Genomic DNA, 22,910 nt, shown 5'->3' on the forward strand with positions numbered 1-22,910 from the left:
TTCATGCTTCCCTCACATGATTAAAGAATGTTGCAGAAGTCCCGTTTTTATATGGAACTGTTAATATCAGCTAGTTAAGAAAACCATGCATGAATCAATGCATGCAAAACAAGGGCACAAAGTGAGACACTCATCAATCCAAAAAAGCACCAGGAAAAAAATTAACACTTACATTAAGTCTGACCAGAATATGCTGTTATTGACTATATTCTTAGCTCAAATAAAGTCACCAATCTGTGAAAATGATTAGCAGAATGATACCAGAAGAGTACTTGAAGAAAAGCCATGCAAAGCCAAAGAATAAAAGATAAGCTTAGATTATATGACAAGGGGCATACCACTACACAACTGCTTTAAACAGCATGTGACTAGGAAAAGGGCTCCTGTTAGAGGATGTTTTCTTTATGGATTTTGATTTAAAAAAAAAAAAAAAAAAAAAGGATGCAACCCCCAGAAGGTACACGTAAACGTGCAGTGGTATAGCCCTTGTGAAGAAAAGATTTAATGCAAGCGTAATGATTCTTTTGCCAACTTAGGCCCATCTGACTAAACACACAAATCTGAGCACCATCAGTGTTCCTACATAGACATGGCTATTTTCTCACATTATCTGGAGGTGGGTAGGGGGAAAAAAATACAGGATTTGATCCAGACAAATCACATCATCACCAGCTAATAAACAGTAACTGAGGAAACAAACAGTAACTTATGTCCCGTAGGCAGCATGTGATATGATTCAGTTCTGTGTATGATGTGTGGTGTGTGTTTTCACTATACTAATAAACAAGGTCACTTTTAGGTCTACCCTCTGTTATCTTCATCCAGGAGCTGTGTGACCACTGAATTGCAAAATTTTTCTAACATACTACCTGTGAGAAAGTGTCACTTTGGAAATTAAACAGAAATGTGTTCCACAGTAGGACTTGAAATTTCAGTTGATTTTGGTTTTCTAAGAAAACATAGGACATAGTTGCATATGTGCACATTTATAGGCTTTTCTTTCAAATTTTCAGTCATTCTGTAAGAAAAAGGCAACCGAAGAATTCAATGTGAAGATGTTCCTCTCAATTTTCTTCAGTAATTAAAAAAAAATAATAAAAATAAAGTTGGTGATAACAAAAAGCTTGTATCTCCAAAGTTCTTGAAGTTGAAAGAATAAAGTACTAGTCTTTTGCTAACAGGATGTATCTGTAGTACAAAACAATGAAGAAAACTGAATGTTTGCTAAAGGTGGAGAGGACAGTCTGTGGTTAATATGGAACACCACGCTCCCTAGAGAGGGTCTACTTACCCTCCCATCTTTCTCTAGTGGCACCACAACCAAGTACAAAATGATACTCTCGGAGTGCCTGACAAAATGAACTCAAGTACCAGCCAAGTACACACGATGACAGCTTCAGGGAATACAACTGATTTTTATGTTTTCAAGGAGCATATTTTTATATGGATTTTGAAGAATCTTGTTTGCTGATAAGAACTTCAAGAAGCCTGAGTTTGGCTTTGATTTTCTTGTACTCCTTGTACTCCTCAAGCACTGGAACACGATCCTCTTTCTGGGCATTCCTAGGGTAGAAAATAAAATCTGTAATATTCTAGAGATCATCTGAAAAATAAAATCCCAGAAGATGTCCTAATGTGAGACACAATGTTACCAAATATAAATTCAAATAAAAAATTCCTCTGCAAGAAAAAAGATTACTGGACTAGTTCCCCCCATCCCCAAGGAACATTCCTAAAATACTTCTATTTTTGATGAATTTCTCTATTGACAGATTAAATAATGCTATACTTAACAATGATCATTGCAGAAAACTAGGAAGTAACCAAACATTTTAGTAAGATATGCACTGCTAGACTCTGTCAAGTCTGTAAGTGTATATTAAGTGCCAGAGGGTTACAACCAGTCATTTCATACATTTAGAAGGTATTTGAAAAATGCATTCTTACACTTCAATTTTTTTTAAACTTTTTTTTTTTAATTTTATTTATTTATTTGAGAGAGAGAGAATGAGAGATAGAGAGCACGAGAGGGAAGAGGGTCAGAGGGAGAAGCAGACTCCCCGCTGAGCAGGGAGCCCGATGTGGGACTCGATCCCGGGACTCCAGGATCATGACCTGAGCCAAAGGCAGTCGCTTAACCAACTGAGCCACCCAGGCACCCTTTTTTTTTAACCGTTTTGCCAACTATATAGAAGACTCTTAAAGTAAACACATTTTGGAATTTGTAATATAGCTACTGGCTTGTAACGGTGCCAATCAACAGTTGGCTTCTAGAATACAGTATGGCATGTGCTTTTATCTGAGACACAGCTGACCCAGTAGAACTCTTTTAAAAGTAACACTTTTTTTTTTGTTAAAGGAAAATACATTCTAATTCAGATGGTGGCCAGAAATGAGCATTATCTCAGGCCTCAGAAAAGTTTTTCCATATATGTAACTGGGTAGTCTTACCATGTTAAAAATGGGAATGGCCCAACATGTAGCCTAAGCACCAACAGTCTCAGTCTTAAGAATCCACACTAGCTGAGAATACCAGTCATGTTATAGGACCCTTTCTAAGAGGAAAAACAGGGGCGCCTGGGTGGCTCAGTCAGTTAAGCATCCAACTCTTGATTTCAGCTCAGGTCGTGATCTCAGGGTCGTGAGATAGAGCCCCACATTGGGCTCCATGCTCAGCGGGGAGTCTGCTTGAGATTCTCTCTCCCTCCTTCTGCCCCTCTCCCTTCTCTCTCTCTAAAATAAATACATCTTTAAAAAGAATAAAAAATAAAAATAAAAGGAAAACATCTTATTTCACAAAACACTTCCAAAAAGATGAGAATGTAGAATTCAAAAACACAATGTAACTGCCACTCAACCAAGCCTCCTAGGACAACTCTGAAATATTCTATCAGATGTTGCTTATTCTACCTCTGACTTTTTCTTGCCGTTAACAGATTACAGGCCTTCAAACTAAAAGGTATGTTTTCTACTTTTATTTTCAATGGTAATATCCTTACGTGCACAATTTATTTCTACTCCTATACATTCCTTTAATTTAGCATATGGGCACCTGTAAGTTCAAGGAGAAAGAAGACTTAATTTTGTGATGTTCAACAAACCTTCCATTCTGTTGATAAAATGCTTCTTCAAATTCCCGTAACGTTTTGCGTAGTTTCTTTTTTTCAGCTCTGGCTTTCCAAAGTTGTTCCAGTAATTCAGGCCTAAAATTTAAATGGGAAGAAAACATTACTGAAAGAGCACTGTGGTTCTTAGCAGGGGCTCAAACCCTGGCTGCAAACTAAAGTCAGCTGGGGAGCATTTAGAATCTACCAATGCCTAATCTGCAGCCCAGACCAACTAAATGTACCAACAGCTACAGGTAGGGCTCTACATCAGTATTTGGGGGGGAGGGGATTTTTTTCCCCAGGTGACCTTAAAGTGAAGCCAAGGCTACTGTGGAAAACAATATGGAGGTGGCTCAAAAAATTAAAAACCATATGATCCAGTATTTCCACTACTGGATATCTACCCAAAGAAAACAAAAACATTAATTCGAAAAGATATATGTACCCCTATGTTTACTGCATCATTATTTACAAAAGCCAAGATATGGAAGCAGCCCAAGTGTCCATCAATAGATGATTGGGTAAAGAAGATGTGGTGTCACATACACATACACACACACACACACATACACACACACACACATAATTATGGAATATTACTTGGCCATAAAAAAAAAAATGAAATCTTGCCATTTCCAACAACATGGATGAACCTAGAGGGTATAGTGCTAAATGATTTAAGCCAGAGAGGAAAAAAACAAAATCTGTATGACTTCACTTACATGTGGAATTCAGAAAACAAAACAAACAGTCTCATTAAAACAGGGAACACACTGGGTAGCTGTGAGGGAGGGGGCTGGGTGGGGGGCTGGGTAAAATAAGTGAAAGGGATAAGGAGGCACAAACTTCCAGTTGTAACGTAAAGAAGTCACAGAGATGAAAAGAACAGCACAGGGAATATAGTCAATAATACTGTAGTAACAGTGTATGTGACTCCATGTATTGTGGTGAGCAATGAGTAATATATAGAATTGTTGAATCAACAATGCTGTATACCTGAAACTAATATAACACTATATGTTAATTATACTTTAATTAAAAAAAAAAAAAGTGAAGCCAGGGCTGAAGACCACCATCATACACCGTTATCAGGGAAAGAAGCTGATAAACATAACTCTCAGCTGGTTCCAGCATTGTTATGAAACAAATGTTGGATTTTAGTTTCTTTAATTTTTAAAACACACTAATGTTTAATAAAGAAAATGTGAATGACAACATTTGTAAATCACACCCTTTAAGAAAGGCTTATCTCTTGAGCACATATTAATTCCCTCCAAGTGCTTGATTATTTAACACTGAATTTCTCAGCATGTAAATTTCATTATAAAAATAGATTTAAAAAAAAAAATCACAAACCAGCATACATACATAGAAGCTGCTCGAGTACTTGACAATCGAAGATCCAGAGCCAGTTTTTCTTGATTTTCTTCAACATCAGATTCAGGGTTTTCCAATGAAGACTGTGCCTGTACAGCAGTTTTCAAGATATCAGTTAGCTCAGAGGACAGGGTAACACCATCTTCTTCTTCTTCCTAAAAAGATATCGAACAGATAATCAAATAGGCCATGACTCTCAACTTTTTCTTTCAGAGAATGATATCTCTTAAGGATTACCTTGATTTCTTCAAAAAAATGGGCAGTTTCTCCCTCTATGATTGGTTGTAACATCTGACCCCTTCGCTTGGAAGATGGAGATCCCTGTAACAATCAACATGGTTTCCACTTTAAATATTTAAAGCATTCAAAGAAAGCTTCATTCACTATGGAACCGATACTAAACTTCATTTTCAAAATCTTAACCATACCATTTAAAATTTTTTAGGAATTCCTTAGTAAATTCATTTTTGCTTATGTTTTTCTTGTTATGTATGCACACGAATGCTAAATGATCACTTATGTCTGGATAGTCTAAAAGAGCTCATTCAATGAATAAAAAATAAAGTATTACATGTAATTTTATTCAGAACATTTTTAACAAGAGCTGTCAACTTTTTTAGTCTCAGGACACCTTTAAACTCCTTTTTAAAAAGTAACAGCTTCACTGAGATATAATCCACATACCATAAAGTTCACTCCTTTAAAGTGTACAATTTAGTGGTTTTCAGTATATTCACAAAGTTGTGCAACCATCACCTCTAATTCCAAAATAGCTCATCACCCCAAAAGAAACTCTGTACTTATTAGCTATTAACTCATTTGCCCTCTTCCCCTACCCCTTGGCCAACTAATCTACTCTACCTTAATGGGCTGGCCTATTCTAGGTATTTCATAAATGGAATCATACAATATGTGGCCTTTTGTATTCTGCTTCTCTCGCTTAGCATGTTTTTAAGGTTTACCCATGTTGTAGCATATATCGGTACTTTCATTCCCTTTTTAAGGCTAATATTCCATTATATGAATATACCACATTTTGTTTATCCATCAGTTGCTGCACATTTGGGTTTTCTTTACTTTTTAGCCATTATGAATGATGCTGCTATGAATATTTGTGCATAAGTTTTCATGTAAACATGTTTTCAGTTCTCTCAGGCATATACCTAGGAGGAGAAGTGCTAGGTCAGATGAGAACCCTGTTTAATCCTTTGAGGAGGTGTCAAACTATTTATCAAAGTGGCTGCACCATTTTACATTCATCAGCAGTGTGTAATGTAAGCATTCCAACTTCTCCACATCCTGTCAACACTGTTATCTTTTCTCATTAAAGCTATCCTACTGGATATAAAGTGGTATCTGAATGTGGTTTTTACCTGCATTTCCTAATAACTCATGATGTTGATCATCTTTTCATATATTTAATGGCCATTTATGTATCTTCTCTGGAGAAATGTGTATCAAATCCTTTGCCCAATTTTTTTAAATATATATACACATATATATATATATTTTTAAAGATTTCATTTACTGGGGTGCCTGGGTGGCTCAGTTGGTTAAGCAACTGCCTTCGGCTCAGGTCATGATCCTGGAGTTCCAGGATCAAGTCCTACAATCGGGCTCCCTGCTTAAGCAGGGAGTCTGCTTCTCCTTCTGACCCTCCCCCCTCTTGTGCTCTTTCTCTTTCTCTCATTCTCTCTCTCAAATATTTTTTTTTTAAGATTTCATTTATTTATTTGACAGAGAGAGACACAGCGAGAGAGGGAACACAAGCAGGGGAAGTGGGAGAGGGAGAAGCAGACTCCCCGCTGAGCAGGGAGCCCGATGTGGGGCTCGATCTCAGGACCCCAGGATCATGACCTGAGCCGAAGGCAGACGCCCAACTACTGAGCCACCCAGGTGCCCCTGCCCAATTTTTTTTTTTAAAGATTTATTTATTTTAGAGAGAGAGCACAAGCGAGCAAGTGGGGGGTGGGGGAGGCAGAGGAAAAGAGAATCCTGAAGCTAAGTGCAGAGCCTGAAGTGGGGCTTGATTCCAGGACCCTGAGATCATGACTTGAGCTGAAATCGAGTCAGCTGCTTAACCAACTGAGCCACCCAATCATCCCAGTGGCTGTCAATTTAAAAATGACCTTGCATGCCTAAGCGAACCATAGTTCCAGTGAATTAATACCTACAAATGACTCAGAATGGGCTACATGCTGTTTTCGATTTGAATCTGAGAGAAATCTAGAGTCCTACCATCTACCGGTTAATTTGGAGACAGCACTTAATTCGCACCTAAGAATTAGTTTTCATTTTTCTCTAAAAATGTACACAAATGTAAATAAGCATTATTTTGATACTTCTTCATTAAAAAAGATGAACTTAAAAAAAATCAGTTTATTCCATTGTGCAATTAAATTATCATGACAGCCATCACAAAACTGTTATGTTTTCAAACACAAGAATTTAAATCGAAAGAAACTATGCCAGGGTCTGAAATATGTTTTTTTTGTTTTTGTTTTTAAATTCCAAAAGGTAGATGAGCCTGGGCATATCACTCCTTAGCCCCAGTGTCATCATCTGTGAAATGAGGCTACCATCTGCTACCTGTTGTGACTTGTCAAGATTTAATGACATCTTCTTCATTTAATGACATACATAAAATGCTTTTACAAGTGCCTGGGAGATGGTAGGCAGGCACTGATTATTAACTGCCTATTCTTTTAAAAGCAGTAACCTCACCTTACAAATACAATTCTTGCTACCTTAGCTGTGTATTTCTCCAATATACCACAACAATACTATTTTTTAAAGGGTAGGTCTTGGTAAAATGAACTAGAGAAATCTTCCTGTGTTTTACTCACAAGGACAGGAGTGATGCTAGCTCTTGTCAGCATCTGTTTTACAAGTCTGTATCTCTCATAAAGAGGTTTCACAATGTGCCTCTCTTCTCTGGTCACCTAAAGTAAGACAAATGGAAATTACCTAGTCATCAGAAATTTTAAATGTCCAAAACATTAAGCAATGTGACTTTCTCCCAATTTTTAAGAAGTTATTTTAAATAAGTAGACAATCTCCTAAATGCAGGAAACAATGCTCTATAAACCAGCTCTGAAGATGTGGGCCACAAAAGAAATTTGTGCTCTTTTTTAAGGTAGAAAATTAAATCTCTTTAGCAAGAGAGACATTTACCGGCCTTCCATGTTGACTTTCATAGTAAAGAAGACTTTTTTGGAGAGAAGTTTTCTCTTCTATCAAATGATCTTTTGTCATTTTCTAGAATTTAAAAAAAACAAAACAAAACAAAACACTCTCATTGGCACCATCATTATCTTCCTCAATCCCACAATGTAGATAATTAGGACAAAAGGGCAGCCCATCACCACTCCAGCCTAGGCTAACAAGAATACAGCCTTTTCTTACAAATTTGCAGACAACAGTTTTCAGTCTCCTATAAAATCTGGTCTCCCAGTAAACAGATATCCATTCTCTTTGGTGGCTTACTTATATTTTATCTGAACAAATTATGAATACCAGCTTAGTAACCTTGGATAAGTTAAATTCTTTTTGTCCTATAAACCAGTATTTCTACTAAACAACTAAGAAAATCTGGCAGTATTATAGTGGAAAGATCCTGAAAAAGTACAACACTGCCAATGTGTGACCTAGACTTCTAATCTATGAGCTCAGTTTCCCTTCCTATGACACTTTCTTTACACTGCAATACTCACCTCCTACCTTTTAGTACTCTAAATTACAGAGAAGAAAGGACATCCCAAATTACTTCCCACTTTGTTCCACTGGACCACCTTTTAACATCCCAATGAACCAATGTTCCACAGAATACCCTTTTGAATCTAGACCAAATAAACTCTCTACTTATTCCCAAGATTAGATAATACTGCCTTGTTTCTCACCATAGTGGAATAGAGGTTAAAAAAAAAAAAATCACTGGATGATATCTTCCTGTAACAAATATAACTTTAGATTATGTACATCCAGTAAAGGATAGATAGGGGTAAATTGTAAAACACTGTGATTTCAACCTCAAGCCTGTACCTTAAACCTAGGACAATGAATCTGAATAAAGCTAATCCAAATCAAAATCATTTCTAGAAAAAGGTATGGAGAGAGAGAGGGGAAAGGAGGTTGGTTGATCCAACACAAAACTGAAAAACAAGAAAAGCTGAGGGAAGGGAGTGATTAAAATTTCGAATCCAGCCCTGTTCAAGGGAGACAAACACTCCCAATATTTAAATCATTCCTGTTGTCAAGACAGGAATGAGCATCAGGGTTCATCAATGCCTACACAAAAGTTCACATGAGACCATCTCTGTATCCTCCCAGCAAACCTCATCTGATAAATATTTTGGGTTGCCAAGTGCTTTGACCAGGACTGCACTAGGCACGGGCTTTGAGTAATGGTTCTTCAAAAACATTCATTTATTCAATCCTCACAACAACCACATTGTCTTAGTATTTTAATGGACATAATCATATCCATATAAGTCAGAGGACGGTTGAAGGGACTCAGGGGCAGAATGCAAATAATATGAGTCAGGGCCTGGCAAAAGCTAAGAGCTCAATACATGTAACTATTAAGATACAAGGCCCAGTCAAGTTCAGTTATGTTTAGGCTCTTTACACATTCATCTTGCCAACTGTCTCCAATATAAATGAACAGATCAGGATTCTAGTTTTTCTTTTTTTTTTTTAAGATTTTTTTTTTTTTTAAAGATTTTGTTTATTTATTTGACAGAGAGAGACACAGCGAGAGAGGGAACACAAGCAGGGGGAGAGGGAGAGGGAGAAGCAGGCTTCCCGCGGAGCAGGGAGCCCGATGCGGGGCTCGATCCCAGGACCCTGGGACCGTGACCTGAGCCGAAGGCAGACGCCTAACAACTGAGCCACCCAGGCGCCCCTAAGATTTTATTTCTAAGTAATCTCCACAGCCAACGTGGGCTCAGAACTCACAACCCTGAGATCAAGAGTCGCAAGCTCTCCAGCTGAGCTAGCCAGGTGCTCCTTAGTTTTACTATTATGACTCACTCCCAGAAAGACTGGCCATTTCTGGGGTGCAGATAAAAACATGTTGTTTACCTACAAACTTGGGAGAGCAGACTCAGGCCAGTAAGACTACCCACACATCTCTATGCCACTGGGATAATTATTGTGTTTCAGGGACTCTAAAGGCTAGTCTGGCAAAAAGCATAGCTCAAAGTTACTTTGATATCTTCTGGAAGACATCGTTCAACACGTTTTTCTTTCAGTCTTTTCAGAATAAGTTCAAGGGTTGCTTCCTTAGATGGCTTCTTCTCCTTCTGAATGACCCTGGATTCATCTTCATTCTCTTCATCTTCATGGTCTAGAGAAGAGCCAAAGCTTTTTGGAAGAGTGTTACTACGAGGGCGTGTCTGAGGTACAAATTCTCCATCAGAGCTTTTGTGTTTTGCATCTACATTTCAGAACCAAGAGGACAGACAGATCAGTAATAATGATTTTGCTAAAGATGCAAAAGAGTAATAAGCAAGATATATAACAGAAAAGTAAACATTAACAGCACCCAGGCTCAGATATTTCAAAGTTATATGAAATACTGAAATTCTGTATAAGGCAAGCTGTACCATTCATTCTTTCAATGATAATTCATAGAAAGCCTTACCATAAAGATTCTCTGGTAAGCACTGGTGATACAGTAGGAAGCAAAGAGACATGGTCCCTGTTCTCATGGAGCATATATTCAAGGAAGTAAAAACAAAAACCAAGTAACCAGATTCATAAAATAATTTCAAAAAATGCTAATGCTATAAAGAAGAGAACACAGGATGGTGTCACAGTGCTAAAAAGAATGTACTTTAGGGAAGAGCAACAATATTTAATGGACTGAAAAAGGACTTTTTGAGAAGGGGACATCCTAGGTAAACATGGAAGAAACAGCAGCTAACGGAGCTTAGAAGATTTAGGGGACGAGCACTGCTCCCCAGTTGAAGCAATAGCCACTGTACAGGCCCTGAAGCATGGCATGTTTAAGGAACAGAGAATGAGAGTGGAATGTGATAAAATGGGCTAAGGGCACAGTAGGCAAGGAAATGAGGCAGCTAAGGATCTATATAATCTCAGATCTACACGATCACTACTTCTCTCCATTGTAAGGCATTTATTCTAAGTTAAAAGGGAAGCTCACTGAGGGCTTTAAAGATAGTTAAGAGTTTTTTAAAAGATAATTCTGGCTGCTATGCAGAGAAAGAACTTTGAGACAATAACAGTGCAAGAAAATTGGAAAATCAGTTAAGAGACTAATGCTTGTTAATTTAATACACCCATCAGTAACACATTCAACGTAATGATTTTCACAGATGGTTGGAAACTGGCATTAAACAAGGAAATGCTTAATAGAATTGTAGGGGAAAATTCTGAAGAGTAAGGAAACTTATTTTAACCACAGGGATGTAAACTCCATGAAAACAGGGACAGTCTTATCTACCGATATAGGCTCAGATGTCTACAAGTACTCAGTACTTGATAGTAAAAATTTTGTTGAATAAATTCAAATGAATATACCAAAATGTGATTCTCCAGATTATAAGCCCATAGTTGGTACAGATAATTTTTTAAGTATTAACAATTACTAAAAAGCATGCTGGTTAAACACCCATAAAGTAATATAACTTAGTAGCTGCTATACACTGGGCCAATACCCAGTAACACGGACCTAGTTTTTATTTAAAGAAGACTTATAATTTTTAGTCTCTGTAGTATAAGCAGTTTATTATGATAGTCTTAGATTAAATAACCATCAAAAATTCTTAATGAAATACCTACCAAAAACCAAAACTGCTTAATATTTGAACTGTTTTTCAGATAAACTTTTTAATATCACCTATGAATATATAATCTAGGGCACTTTTGAAAAGAATATTACTAATAGAAACACCAGAGAGACACATGGAAGAATATAGTGCTACAACTTTGACCATAACTAATAAAAGAAAAGGAAATCTTTATTTTTGCCAAACAGCGTCTCAGATTTAAAATTATCAAAAATTATAACCATAATTCTCATAGAATATAATTCTATTAATTGTCATAGAATTATTAATTCATACAATTCTCATGAGAATACTATGAGAATTAAAAGTACTGTTTAAAGCAAACATATTATAAAAATGATATATTTTCTACCTTTAATTTGCTTCCGCAGTTTGGTAAGCTCTGTCATCCATTTTAATACCTTTGGATTGGCTGCAATATCACTGTAGGAGGGCTGAAAAATTAAGGAACACTGACACCTCTGTGGTAAGCGATAATTGTTAACTGATGCTCAAATAATATTTTACAGTTCCCACAGCAGAAATTTCACTCAATCCTTCTTTCATCTTATCTTATTTGAAGTAGATAGAAGGGGATGTCAAGTAAAGCTCTCTCAGAGCAAAATCTAGCAAATGATGAAAGCCAGATTTGAATACAGGTCTTCTGACTGAAAGTATAGGATTCTTTCCACTTCACATGTTCTAATCATTAAATATCTTTCACCCTCCCTACCACCTCCTCCCTCCTGTCCCCACTCGCTATTTGTGGTTTTTGAGGAAGCAGAAATAGCACTAATGTGATTTGTCAATGTAAAGTATTTCCTTTAAAAATTATAGAAGCTTTTTTGCCAATTGAAATATAAAGATGCACTGGTAAGAATACTGGCCTGGAAATGAGGCAGCTATGGATCTATATAATCTCAGATCTACATGATCACGATTTCTCTGTACACCTCAACTTCATTATCTAAGAAAAGAGATGGACAAATGCTCTCCAAAGAACCTCCTCCCAATTCCAATAGATCTGTCAAACCCTCGACAATGCTCCCTCGACAATGCTACAAACTTACCTTGCTATTTCTTTCCCTTTCAAACTGTTCCTCAAATTGTCTGATTTTTTTCTGAAGTTTCTTGACCAACTGATATGGTGTTCTGTCTTCTCTTTTCTCATCTTTTGAACTGAAGGATGATCTTCGAATCCTGAATTAAAACAAGAGTGTTAGTTAAAATTTCAAGTTATTACAGATGGTAGCTAGACCTATCATGGGGTTCATTCCAATGTACAAAACTATCAAATTACTATGATGTACACCTGAAACCAAAAGAGTTTTTATAAATTTTATTTTTAAGTTATCTCTATACCCATAGTGGGGCTTGAACACTAAAGGTCAGGTAGTGTCAAACAAACAAACAACACCCAAAACCCTTACACTCAAGTTTAGAGACCACACCAGTAGCTAACACAAGTACTGTTGAAAACAATGTATAACCACTCAAAAGTTGTTTGGACAAAGGCAGAAAAGAAACAAAGATGCCTAGCAGCTCAGAGTTCATTTTGTGTTCAAACGGCAAAGGAAAGGTTTTGACATTCAGAATCAATTTAAAGTCCTGACAATAAGAACATTAGGGATTGGTGAGTTCCACTTTCTGCTTCCCTTCCAGAGTTCCGTATTTCAGTCATAGGTGAAAAAATGAGTATGTACACTATGAGGAAATGTCTATTAGATAGCAAACCTCTACACCTCAATGAACTCAGAAGTTACAAGCCCCCTCCAAAAAATTACAAAAAACGTTTTTCATGATACAGGGGGAAACCTTTGAACTGTAAGTCTGGAGAATTAAATCTTTCAAAGGATCTGGTGACATAATAACAATCGGCCTCTCATAAGGATATAAAAATAATGTACCTAGTAAAAGAAAGTGCCTTAGATGAGGAATCCAGTGTTTCTGGATCATGTAGGAAACGCTGGCTTTGCCCAAAATCTAAACTACGATGTGATAATACCGGAGGACAGTCCTCTTCCAGGGGGTGATGATTCATTCTTCCAGCTTGTGGAGAGAGCTGAGCTTCTCCAGACTCAGAGTCTTCCTGCCAAGACTTAAAAGCAGGAAACGGCTCTGTAAAACAAACACAAAGAATAGTACCATGGGTCTCTTGGTTCCACATGGAAAAAAAAGTCACACAATTATCAGCTGTATTTTCTTTAAATCATATCATTATGTATGATTATGGGTTCATATAATATTTGTTATATACTTTAAAAAAAAACAAGGGATATATAGGATCTTCATAAAGCCTACTACAGTTTCTAATTTTCTATGCTTTTTTTTTTTTTAGCTCAGTTTTATTTTCCCATAAAGAGTTATACCTTAAATTTCTGAACCCAGTCACAAAGCAAGGAAGGACACTGTCAAGCTCTTTAAAGTTATATTAGATATTATGTTTCAAGTGTTGTTTTATAAACAGTAAACAGACACAGTCCTCAATAGCTGCCAGGTGAATAAGCTATCACTCACTGTCAAGTGACTATCTTAAAAGTGGAAGGAAGCTATTCCCCATGCTATTCACAACACTCACCAACTGGAGCTCTCTGACTCCAAAAGAATTCTTAACATTTCCAAATGAGCAGCTAATTCACCTGACAGCACCTGGCCTCTAACATTAAGTTGTGGTTGTTATTTTCTATTACAAGATTTCTATGTTCAATACATATCTTAGTAATTAAACACTCAACAGTATTATCAAGACAAAATTTAACAGCACTAGACCTTAAGCACATTTATCTTACTGGAGTTATCCTGTATGTTCTCAAATGAACCCACGTCGATATATTTGATGTCTGTGCCCATGTAAGGTTTGATTACATACAGAACACATACAGATAAACATACAATCCACAAATATACTCCAAATACAAAAATACAAGTATCACTGGAATCCAGAAGAGGGGAAAAACTTATACACTAACTTAAATATATAAAACTACAATTTAAAACTTTGATGTATGACTATTAACAATAGCAAAAGTGAGTTTTTAAGTATTTTTGGATGCAAAGATGGCTTGACAGTGTCAAAAATTAGACTGATGTTTTCTTTTTCTTCACACAATAGCTAAGGATTACTACTTTAGTAATTTAGTTTAACTTTACATATTAGCAATTTAAAGCATTACATAATTTTTCCAGGGTAATCAGAACATAATTCAGTTAGTTTTTAAAGCCCAGATCAATCTGATAACTAAAAATTGAGTACAAAGCGTGCAATCCCACAATAAACCCAGCAATAAAGTGATTTTCAAAGCAACCCTTGTACCTGCTTCCCAGCAAATAACTGGTAATAAACATTTTGTGAGAAATCACCTGTTTTAAGAGGGAAGTAACAAAAAACAATTATTTCTGGGTATCATTTTTAACCCAGAACAGTTTTCCTAATATATGGGGACAGCAGGAGAAGGGCTTATAAAAAGGCAAACAAAGTGAACCATCAAAAGGCAAAAAAACTAAACTATGGTGAACCATACTTACCCTCCCCATCTCTCTGCAGATGCATTGTTTTGAAATCAATGAGGGGAAAAGTGATAGGGCATGACGCTAATAAAATGGAAAAAATGGCAAAAAATACTAAAGTGAACACACAGCACAGTCAGAACAAACCATACACATAACTAACACAAAGCCAAAGATACCAAAAACATTTCCCTAAAACCAGTTAGGCATTCTGCTCAAAAACTTTATTCAAAGAAATTACTGCTAACCAATCTTTAAAAACAAACACAACATACATTTCCATTTCAGCAAGCAAGGCAAAAAAATCAAAGTAGTGCTGTTTTATTAAAACTCAAACATAAAACTGAAGAAATGGAAACTCTTAACCAAGTACTGTTTGAAGCTTTTCAATTTAATTGATTTGACAGAAAAATATCTCCCTTAGTTTGCTCTTTGGAAAGACCCTACTTGTATTTCATTCAAGAGTTTTAGCAGGAGAAAGTCTGAAGGAAAGATACTGCCCACTTGTATTAAAAGCCAAAACCTTTTGACCGGCTGCTACAAATTCATCCTGGTGGTGGCCATGTGCTACCTGCTTGCCAACTGCATTCTGCTGACTATCCTTTGAGCAATACAAAACACAAAACCCACATACTATGCAAGAGGGATGTGGGCTTCTATTTGGAGTGACCCCACTTCTCTTTTAAGAGGCACATCAAACAAGGTAGGTCTCTGATTCCAAGGTATCTAGGGTCTAAAGTAATTTGGCCTCTTAAGGAAGACTTTCATTAGAACATCCTAATTCCTAGATAAAGAAAATCAATCTTTGTATTGGTGGCAAAGTTGGAAGGAACAACATAGTCTGCTAACAGCCACTCTTCCAAGCACATGCAGGGTTCATGGCTGAGAAGTTCACTCAAATGTCTACCACCACTGGCTCTCTGAAAGTCACTAACCCCTATTCCTGTAAAAGCCAGCAGGTAGGTGGTCTATGTGGATTTGTCACAGCTGCTGAGCCAGGTTTATAACAGGTGAGCTGAGGCACTGAAAATCAGAGGTCTACAATTACTTTCTTTCTGTACCACAGCCATAAGGGGAGGATTCTGACAGGGAAACAGTGAGCTCGGCATTAAATTCGCTTTAGGGAGGCATCCAGAAAGCGAAGCTGAACACAGAAAGTTCTATCTCCTCAGACAATGGAAAACAAGTGCTCTTCTATGCTTAAAACTTAAGATCAGAGTGCCCAGGCCAAAGATTATGAAGAGCTATTTATCTGCGTCCTCCAAAACAGAGACGCATCCGCCCTCTGTCAGAATCCCAGCCTCTCCTACTTCAGCTGGCTCCATGGTTGCTCTGTTGACGACCACTTCTTTTCAGTGACTATGTCAAGATAAATAAATGAAAGGGACAGTTGATCTTTACTGCCACCAGGATGCTAACATATCCCCTAATTCTGGGGAGCAGCTTCATAAATTCCAAACATCCCAAATAACCCAGAACAAAGCAAAAGAAAGACAACTTCCTGATTTAGTCTAAGACACATAATATGCCACTAGGCATGCCAAACATCTAGAACAAAAAAAAAAAAAAGGAAGGGGGGTGGAGAGACAGCAATAAAGATTGGCACAGACAATGACTTGGTTGGGGCTTAAAAAAAAAATTGGCTAACCTTAAAAAATAAATAAAAACTCCAACTGTGATCAAATGAGTAGACCTGAGGTAGCAAAAGGAGCCGTGGTATTAGCACTGCAGTTCTTGGTATTACCACTGTATGTTGTCAGCTAACTAGCCAAAGGTGAGATAACCAAGGGAACTTCATCCAAATGAATAAATAAGTAACTTGGAAAAATCCTGAGTTGTCTCAATGTCTCTTTACCTAGGAAGGTGTGTGATACAGGACCCCTAAATTCAAATTTGTTGCTGGCTTCCACTCCCCCACCCCCAACATTTGGAAGTTTATAAATATACAATAAACTTGAAAAAATTTTACAGTAAACATCGCTACACCAATCATCTAGATTCAACCATTAATATTTTACTATTCTTGCTTTTTAATATTTATCCATTCCATTAACCATCTTATTTTTTCATGGATTTCAAAGTAAACTGCAGGTAATCATATACTTCCCTATAAACACTTCAGCATGCAAGTCATTCACTGGAGTTCAGTATTTATTTAGGTTTTGCATCTTTTGATTAAAAAAAAACTTATACAATGAAATACAAGTCTTAAGTACACATTCGCTGAGTTCTGACATACACACACACACACACACACACACACACACACACACACACAGAGGTGGCTTGCTTTTTAAATTTAAACTTTTCTCCTTTGTAAACCTGTTAGGACTCTGTTCCCATGCTTATATAATCTAATACACAGATGTGGGGATATGGTACAGTATTTGCTTAGAAATGCCTTCAAAGATCATTTTGGGGGGAAAAAAAAAAGGCTTCCTGATGATCATTAAGGAAACATAGTTACATATAAGCCCTCTGTTTAAAGTGGTGAGATCTCCAAGCCCTAACGTGAGATTTTCAAAGACTGCGAAATTGTTAAGCACCTAGCTTAACAATTAACAAAAGTCTATCCTGGGGGATTTTATTTTTTTAATCAGTTCTAACTTCATCTTCAAAGCTAATGGATCAAATAAGAACTTCAAGTTCACATGCGATAGTTGCCCTACAATCTCATCAGTGCATCTGAGTAACAACACTCACTCACTCCTCTTACATGAAAGAGAGAAGAGAAACTCAAAATGAGTAAGATTGTCCAGAAAAGAGCAGTAGTCTCATTATTGCTTTAGGTAATTTCAGTTACAAATAACAGTATCAGGAAAATAACGTGTGGCTAAAATTACCTTCCCATTTATCACCATCAGAAACGTTCCTCAGATCTAAATGTGGAATTTGGGTTCCACATGCTGCTTCCCCTTGAACACCAACACTTTGACCTCCTGGCACTTCTGATTCAGTGTTGGCATTCAAATCACATATCTTGCTACTAGAATCCTGTATTTTAAAATAAAGAATACATTTCACAACCACAAAGCTTTTCTCACTCAGCTTAAAGACAAGCAGCGTATATCCCTGTCTGGTCTCCATTAGTGTCCTATCGGGCCTCTATACTCAGCTGTCCCACTCCCACCACCCAAACTATTTTCAAACACACATCTGCATTTTTATAGTATGGACTATTAGAAGACAAAGTTTGGATCCCAAATTCAGGAAAATGTTTCTATAACCAAGTTACTTGTAACCAAAAGTGACAAATTAAGTCGCTGCTTAACTGTAAAATATCTGGTAAGAGAATCTGTATTTACATCTCCTTTAAACCTATTCAACCCAAGCGTTAAAGGCCAGGTACAATAATTGGTAGGTTAAACCTAGTCAAATTTGTAAGAACCGATAGAAAAAAGTCTTACCAGAATCAAGTGTGACAATGTAGCACTATCAAATGGCACATACTCTTTCCTAAAAATACAAGTACAGTTATTAGTCTTTTAGGAATAAGTAGGTTACTATCATTGTACAATTCTTACCTAGATTTCTCTCTTCCCCAATTAGTTAGCATTTATAATATGAGAGAAGAAAATGACAACTGGACATATGCCCATTCTTTGGAGCCCTATATCTGAAAATCACACACTACTGAAAAGATCCACAGAATTACTTCAGATTTAGAAAAATTAAGTAACATTCTCCACCCTCCCACACAACCACCCCCCAAAAGAAAAACATTTTAAAAGTAAAATTAAAATCCACAATAAAAAGAAACCAAAAGGGTTGAATGTATAATGGAAAAGATTTTGTAAAGTAAATATTAGTTTTAACCAAATAGCTTTATTATCCCCCACTCTGGGACTTTTTTTTCTTTTAAAGAAGATTTTTTTAAAGGTACAGTGATGGTCCTATATATATGTATTTTTTTATGGTCCTGTATTTTAAATCTGATTGTGTTCTATCACAATCAGAACAAGATTACTACTTCTAAACCTCTCCTTGCTCAAAACATAATGGTAACATGTAAAAAAAGAAATTTTTAAAAATTTCAAGTCACCTCTTATACCCCCCATAAAAATGAACCCCTATTTAGAACAGATATTAGAGCAAGCTGTCACAAATGATCTCTCCCTATTTGACCAGTCAACAGAGCATCTGGTATTACAGTAGGTTAGCAATATACCTACTGTGGGAAATTTCTTCTCCCCAAAGATATGGTGGCAATTTACAACGGTACATACAGATGCTGCTTGTATCCTGCCTTAACAGTGTGTACCCAGACGACAGGTCTTGATCTAACTATGGCAAGTCATCTCCTCATATGCATAATTACCTTATTCTTGCTGAGCATAAGAAATTAACTAAATTCCCTGGCAAGCTCAAAGGCCTTCCCTTGCTTAGAGTGGGAGCAAATGGTGGAATGAGCTACATTCTACCTTGAGACTACAAAAGACCCAATCATCTAAATTTGAGAAACATGAGTGTTAAGCATGCAAAATGTAATCCATCTAACCAAGAAACTCTTTGGATCTAAAAACAAATTTGCTAACCTATACACAAGTTGAAGAGGAAAGAGCTTTTCCAAAAAGATTGAGTCCTCACTAAATGGATCCTTATTGTTCTACCAAATCCAGATGTCATCATTCTGGGGATGCCTGTTTATCTTATATCTTCAGCCCATAGCTCCAATACTCCCTGGGCTGGAAGAGGATCATTCCTGCCTCCTGAAAGGAAGCACAAGGAACTGCTGTAAGCAGGAAATCTGTGGACCTTCAGAGTATGGAGACACTCCAGAGACATGGCTCCAAAGAATTTACTTACCCTTACAGAACAGGTTTCCTACTCACAATTAAGAGACAATGGCATTAACACAAGTTTACCCTTGCCAACAAGCTATCACCAAATCAGTAATGTTTGAGAATCCTCAGTATTTACAATCTAGTCTGTGTTCATTACAAATCTGTTTTCTGAATATCAAATCATCTTTCCTAGGAAAGTTATAATATACACTGCTTGGCAATGTCTCAAAGAATCAGAAAAAGGGTAACAGGACCCAAAACCTATTCAGTGACTTAAAACATTCTAGAAAGCTTCTGCTCAAAGGGATTGTATCTATCGAGTATCTATGGTGACTATATATGGCTGAAATACTCATTGCCTCAGTATCTCCCTCCCATTTTTGCTGGCCAAGGAGGTAAACAAGCACAACCTATGTAAGACTATACTGGGATACACCAAGGAGAAGCTGGAAAGGAACAATAATATCCTGTACAAATGTGGTAAAGCAAATATGCTATAATCTTTCAGTTGGTTATCCACAGTTCTAAGACTATGAATTAACTCAATGAAAGGTGTATTCAGAATATCAATAAATTCCCAATTGTTCTACAAATCAACTGAAAGTTTAGAGTGTCTCCAAGAAGGCTCTGTTCTTTCTTCAGAATGTTTTCCAAGTTATAACTAATGTGTCTGAACCTGTAGCCCCTATGAATATTTATAAGTATGTTTTATGCTTACCATTAAAACAAGAAGTTGGTTTTTTAGATTATCAAAAATGTATAATAGATAAATTCATCTAAAAATTCTCACCCCCAAATCTGTAAAGGGCTCCAATTCTCAAAACGATTAATGAGTAATGAGAGAAAATGCTTACCCCTCAAGACAGCCATCTTCACCATCACCGTGGTCACTGCACGGCTCTAACAGTATACCTACAGACTGACAAAAAAGAACACCACTGCTGTATTAACGGAACTCCCAACATTCATGTATCAGAGGAAGTTTCCAACCTAAACTACGATATTAGATTACAAGTTAGTCAAATGCCCCCTTTTAATTCTTCATAACAGTCTATAGGTGTTGGAATCTCTTTTTAAAGACAGTAATTTATCTTCCTCAAAACCCGAGGCATGTGCGTGTGTATAAAATGGAGACCCTGCGTTCTCACTATGCTATTAGGTAAGAGGTACTGCTCTTACTATCACATTCCTTTTCCGTCCTTAGAATTCTTTCCTCCAAACGGGACAGCCATATGGTCCCACCTGACAAATGCTCCTTCTCTTTCTTCTCAGCCACAAACAGGTTAACTTGGTAGCTTCCTAGCAGGTAACAGAGGAATCATTTGGTTCACCAGATCCCTTTATTACATACATTCAAAATAACAACTGTAAACCTCAGAAACATGTATGAACACTCCCTCTACTGTCTGAGTTTAGTGACACCATCCTATCCCTATTCCTTCCCCAAACAGATACTCACTGAGTCTAATACAAACATCCTGTCCATTACTACAAATTAGGTAAACTTCTCAATGTTTCCAATGATCACCTCTGAAATCAACAGATAGTTGGATTCTTAAGAAACTACCACTTGTCCAGTTTTAATATGAAAGACAGTTCATAATTATCTGGAAAAAGCTATTCAATTACTTCTTCCTTTTCCAACTATATATCTCTGTGATGCTGAATTGTCTTCATGCACTTCAAACAAAAGAACCTACAGCAATAGGGTGTCTGGGTGGCTCAGTCGTTAAGCATCTGCATTGGCTCAGGTCATGATCGCAGGGTCCTGGGATTAAGCCCCGCATCAGGCTCCCTGCTTCTCCCTCTCCCACTCCCCCTGCTTGTGTTCCTGCTCTTGCTATCTCTCTGTCAAATAAATAAATAAAATCTTAAAAAAAAAAAAAGAACCGATAGTAATAGATTGAATGCAGAAGCAGGTAGGAGAATCCAACTTGACTTTTATTAAGACAAACATTAACGGTATTTGTAAATATATAAAACAATACCATTCCTCGAGTACAAAATGTTTTATATAGTTTTTATTAACTTTAAAAAAAACGTATTTACAGTTCCTTGAGTGAATTTAATAAACATTTTCTAATTTTTCAATTTTAATTTCTAATGTGGTAAATACTGATAGATATACCCATGTAAACAAAACCCTTCTGGGATACCCAGTATCTTTTAAGAGTATCAAGAGGTCCTGAGACTCAAACTTGAGAACTATTGACATCAGACTTCAGCAACCTTTCTGTCTAGAATATAAGTTTGCATTCTTAAATATGGGCCCATGAAATAATCATTACTGGACCCAATATTTAAAATAAGCCTTGGTGTCTTATTCAAAGAACCAGGTTCAAGTCCCAGCTCTACCTTTGCTATCACAAATATGAGAGTAACAATCATTTACTGGCCTATCTTACAGTCACTATGAGAGAATCAAAAGAAATAGCTTAGAAGAAAAACTTATAAAGTTCTATTATAAAAGCATACTATTACATCACCAACTCCAACATACTTTTTTAAATTTTATTTATTTATTGGAGAGAGAGAGAGAGAGAGAGAGAGAGAGAGAGCATGCGAGCCCGAGTGGGGGAGGGAAGGCCAGGTGGAGAGGGAGAAGCAGACACCCCACTGAGCAGGTAGCCCAACGCAGGGCTCCATCCCAAGACCCTGAGATCACGACCTGAGCTGAAGGCAGACGCTTAACCAGCTGACCCACCCAGGCGCCCCTAGGCAACATAATTCTTAAAATGAATACTGAAAAATAGTTAAAAAAAAAAAAAGCAATTGGAGGCAACATAAAAGATGCAGTAACAGAAAACAAAAGCTGATACACTGATACACCAGCAGTGAAGAAGGAGATGAAATTCAGAGTAAGGTGCAGAGTTATCTTCTACATTAGGCCCCAAGACAAAAAAAAAACAGGTATTAGGGTCAGGTTAAAGTATATCTAGACTTCAATTTAACAGACACAGAAATATACAATACTTTTTTGAGAAACTAAAATATTTTACTTCCTCAGAATTCACTCTATACAAAACATTTATTCCTTTGTACATGAGGAGAAAGAGCTTGTTTTTTCTAAATTATCAGGTGGCAAAACAGCCCATACTCTTCCCCCCGCTCTTCCCCAAAACCATCAGGGTCCTCAAAACAAAGTCTAAGGTGCTCTGGCCTCCATTAAGGTAAGCTAGAGAGCTTTGCTGGTGGTGGTGGTGGTGGTGGTGGTGGTGGTGGTGGTGGTGGTGGCGGTGGTGGCGGCGGCGGCGGCGGTGGCGGCGGTGGCGGCGGCGGCAGTGGTGGCAACACTCGTGGGAGCAGCGGCTGCAGCATAATCATACTGCCAATGTTTAGGGGCT

General features: G+C 37.1%; 1 protein-coding gene across 11 annotated transcripts in view; it reads right to left on the bottom strand.

The window, feature by feature from the left end:
- Positions 1–409: 409 nt before the first annotated feature.
- FAM13B (family with sequence similarity 13 member B) overlaps positions 410–22,910 on the bottom strand; it is an 88,366-nt gene continuing 65,865 nt past the window's right edge. For 6 of the 11 annotated variants that reach the window (XM_028103735.2, XM_028103733.2, XM_028103732.2 and 3 more), the window contains 14 exons: positions 20,421–20,485; positions 18,190–18,238; positions 17,626–17,776; positions 14,801–14,866; positions 13,183–13,393; positions 12,346–12,475; positions 11,649–11,730; positions 9,692–9,921; positions 7,659–7,742; positions 7,331–7,426; positions 4,722–4,805; positions 4,476–4,639; positions 3,102–3,203; positions 410–1,563 (listed from right to left, as the gene is read on the bottom strand). In XM_028103735.2, the coding sequence (XP_027959536.1) occupies positions 1,440–1,563; positions 3,102–3,203; positions 4,476–4,639; positions 4,722–4,805; positions 7,331–7,426; positions 7,659–7,742; positions 9,692–9,921; positions 11,649–11,730; positions 12,346–12,475; positions 13,183–13,393; positions 14,801–14,866; positions 17,626–17,776; positions 18,190–18,238; positions 20,421–20,485 (1,638 nt within the window). In that variant the 3' untranslated portion in view covers positions 410–1,439. The remainder of the gene's footprint in view (positions 1,564–3,101; positions 3,204–4,475; positions 4,640–4,721; positions 4,806–7,330; positions 7,427–7,658; positions 7,743–9,691; positions 9,922–11,648; positions 11,731–12,345; positions 12,476–13,182; positions 13,394–14,800; positions 14,867–17,625; positions 17,777–18,189; positions 18,239–20,420; positions 20,486–22,910) is intronic. The other 5 variants (XM_028103736.2, XM_088023265.1, XM_028103730.2 and 2 more) reach the window with 3 other exon arrangements.

This window comes from Eumetopias jubatus, unplaced genomic scaffold, assembly GCF_037043125.1.
Source record: "Eumetopias jubatus isolate StellerSeaLion01/CBP00866 unplaced genomic scaffold, mEumJub1_p1.0 scaffold_5, whole genome shotgun sequence".
NCBI lineage: Eukaryota > Metazoa > Chordata > Mammalia > Carnivora > Otariidae > Eumetopias > Eumetopias jubatus.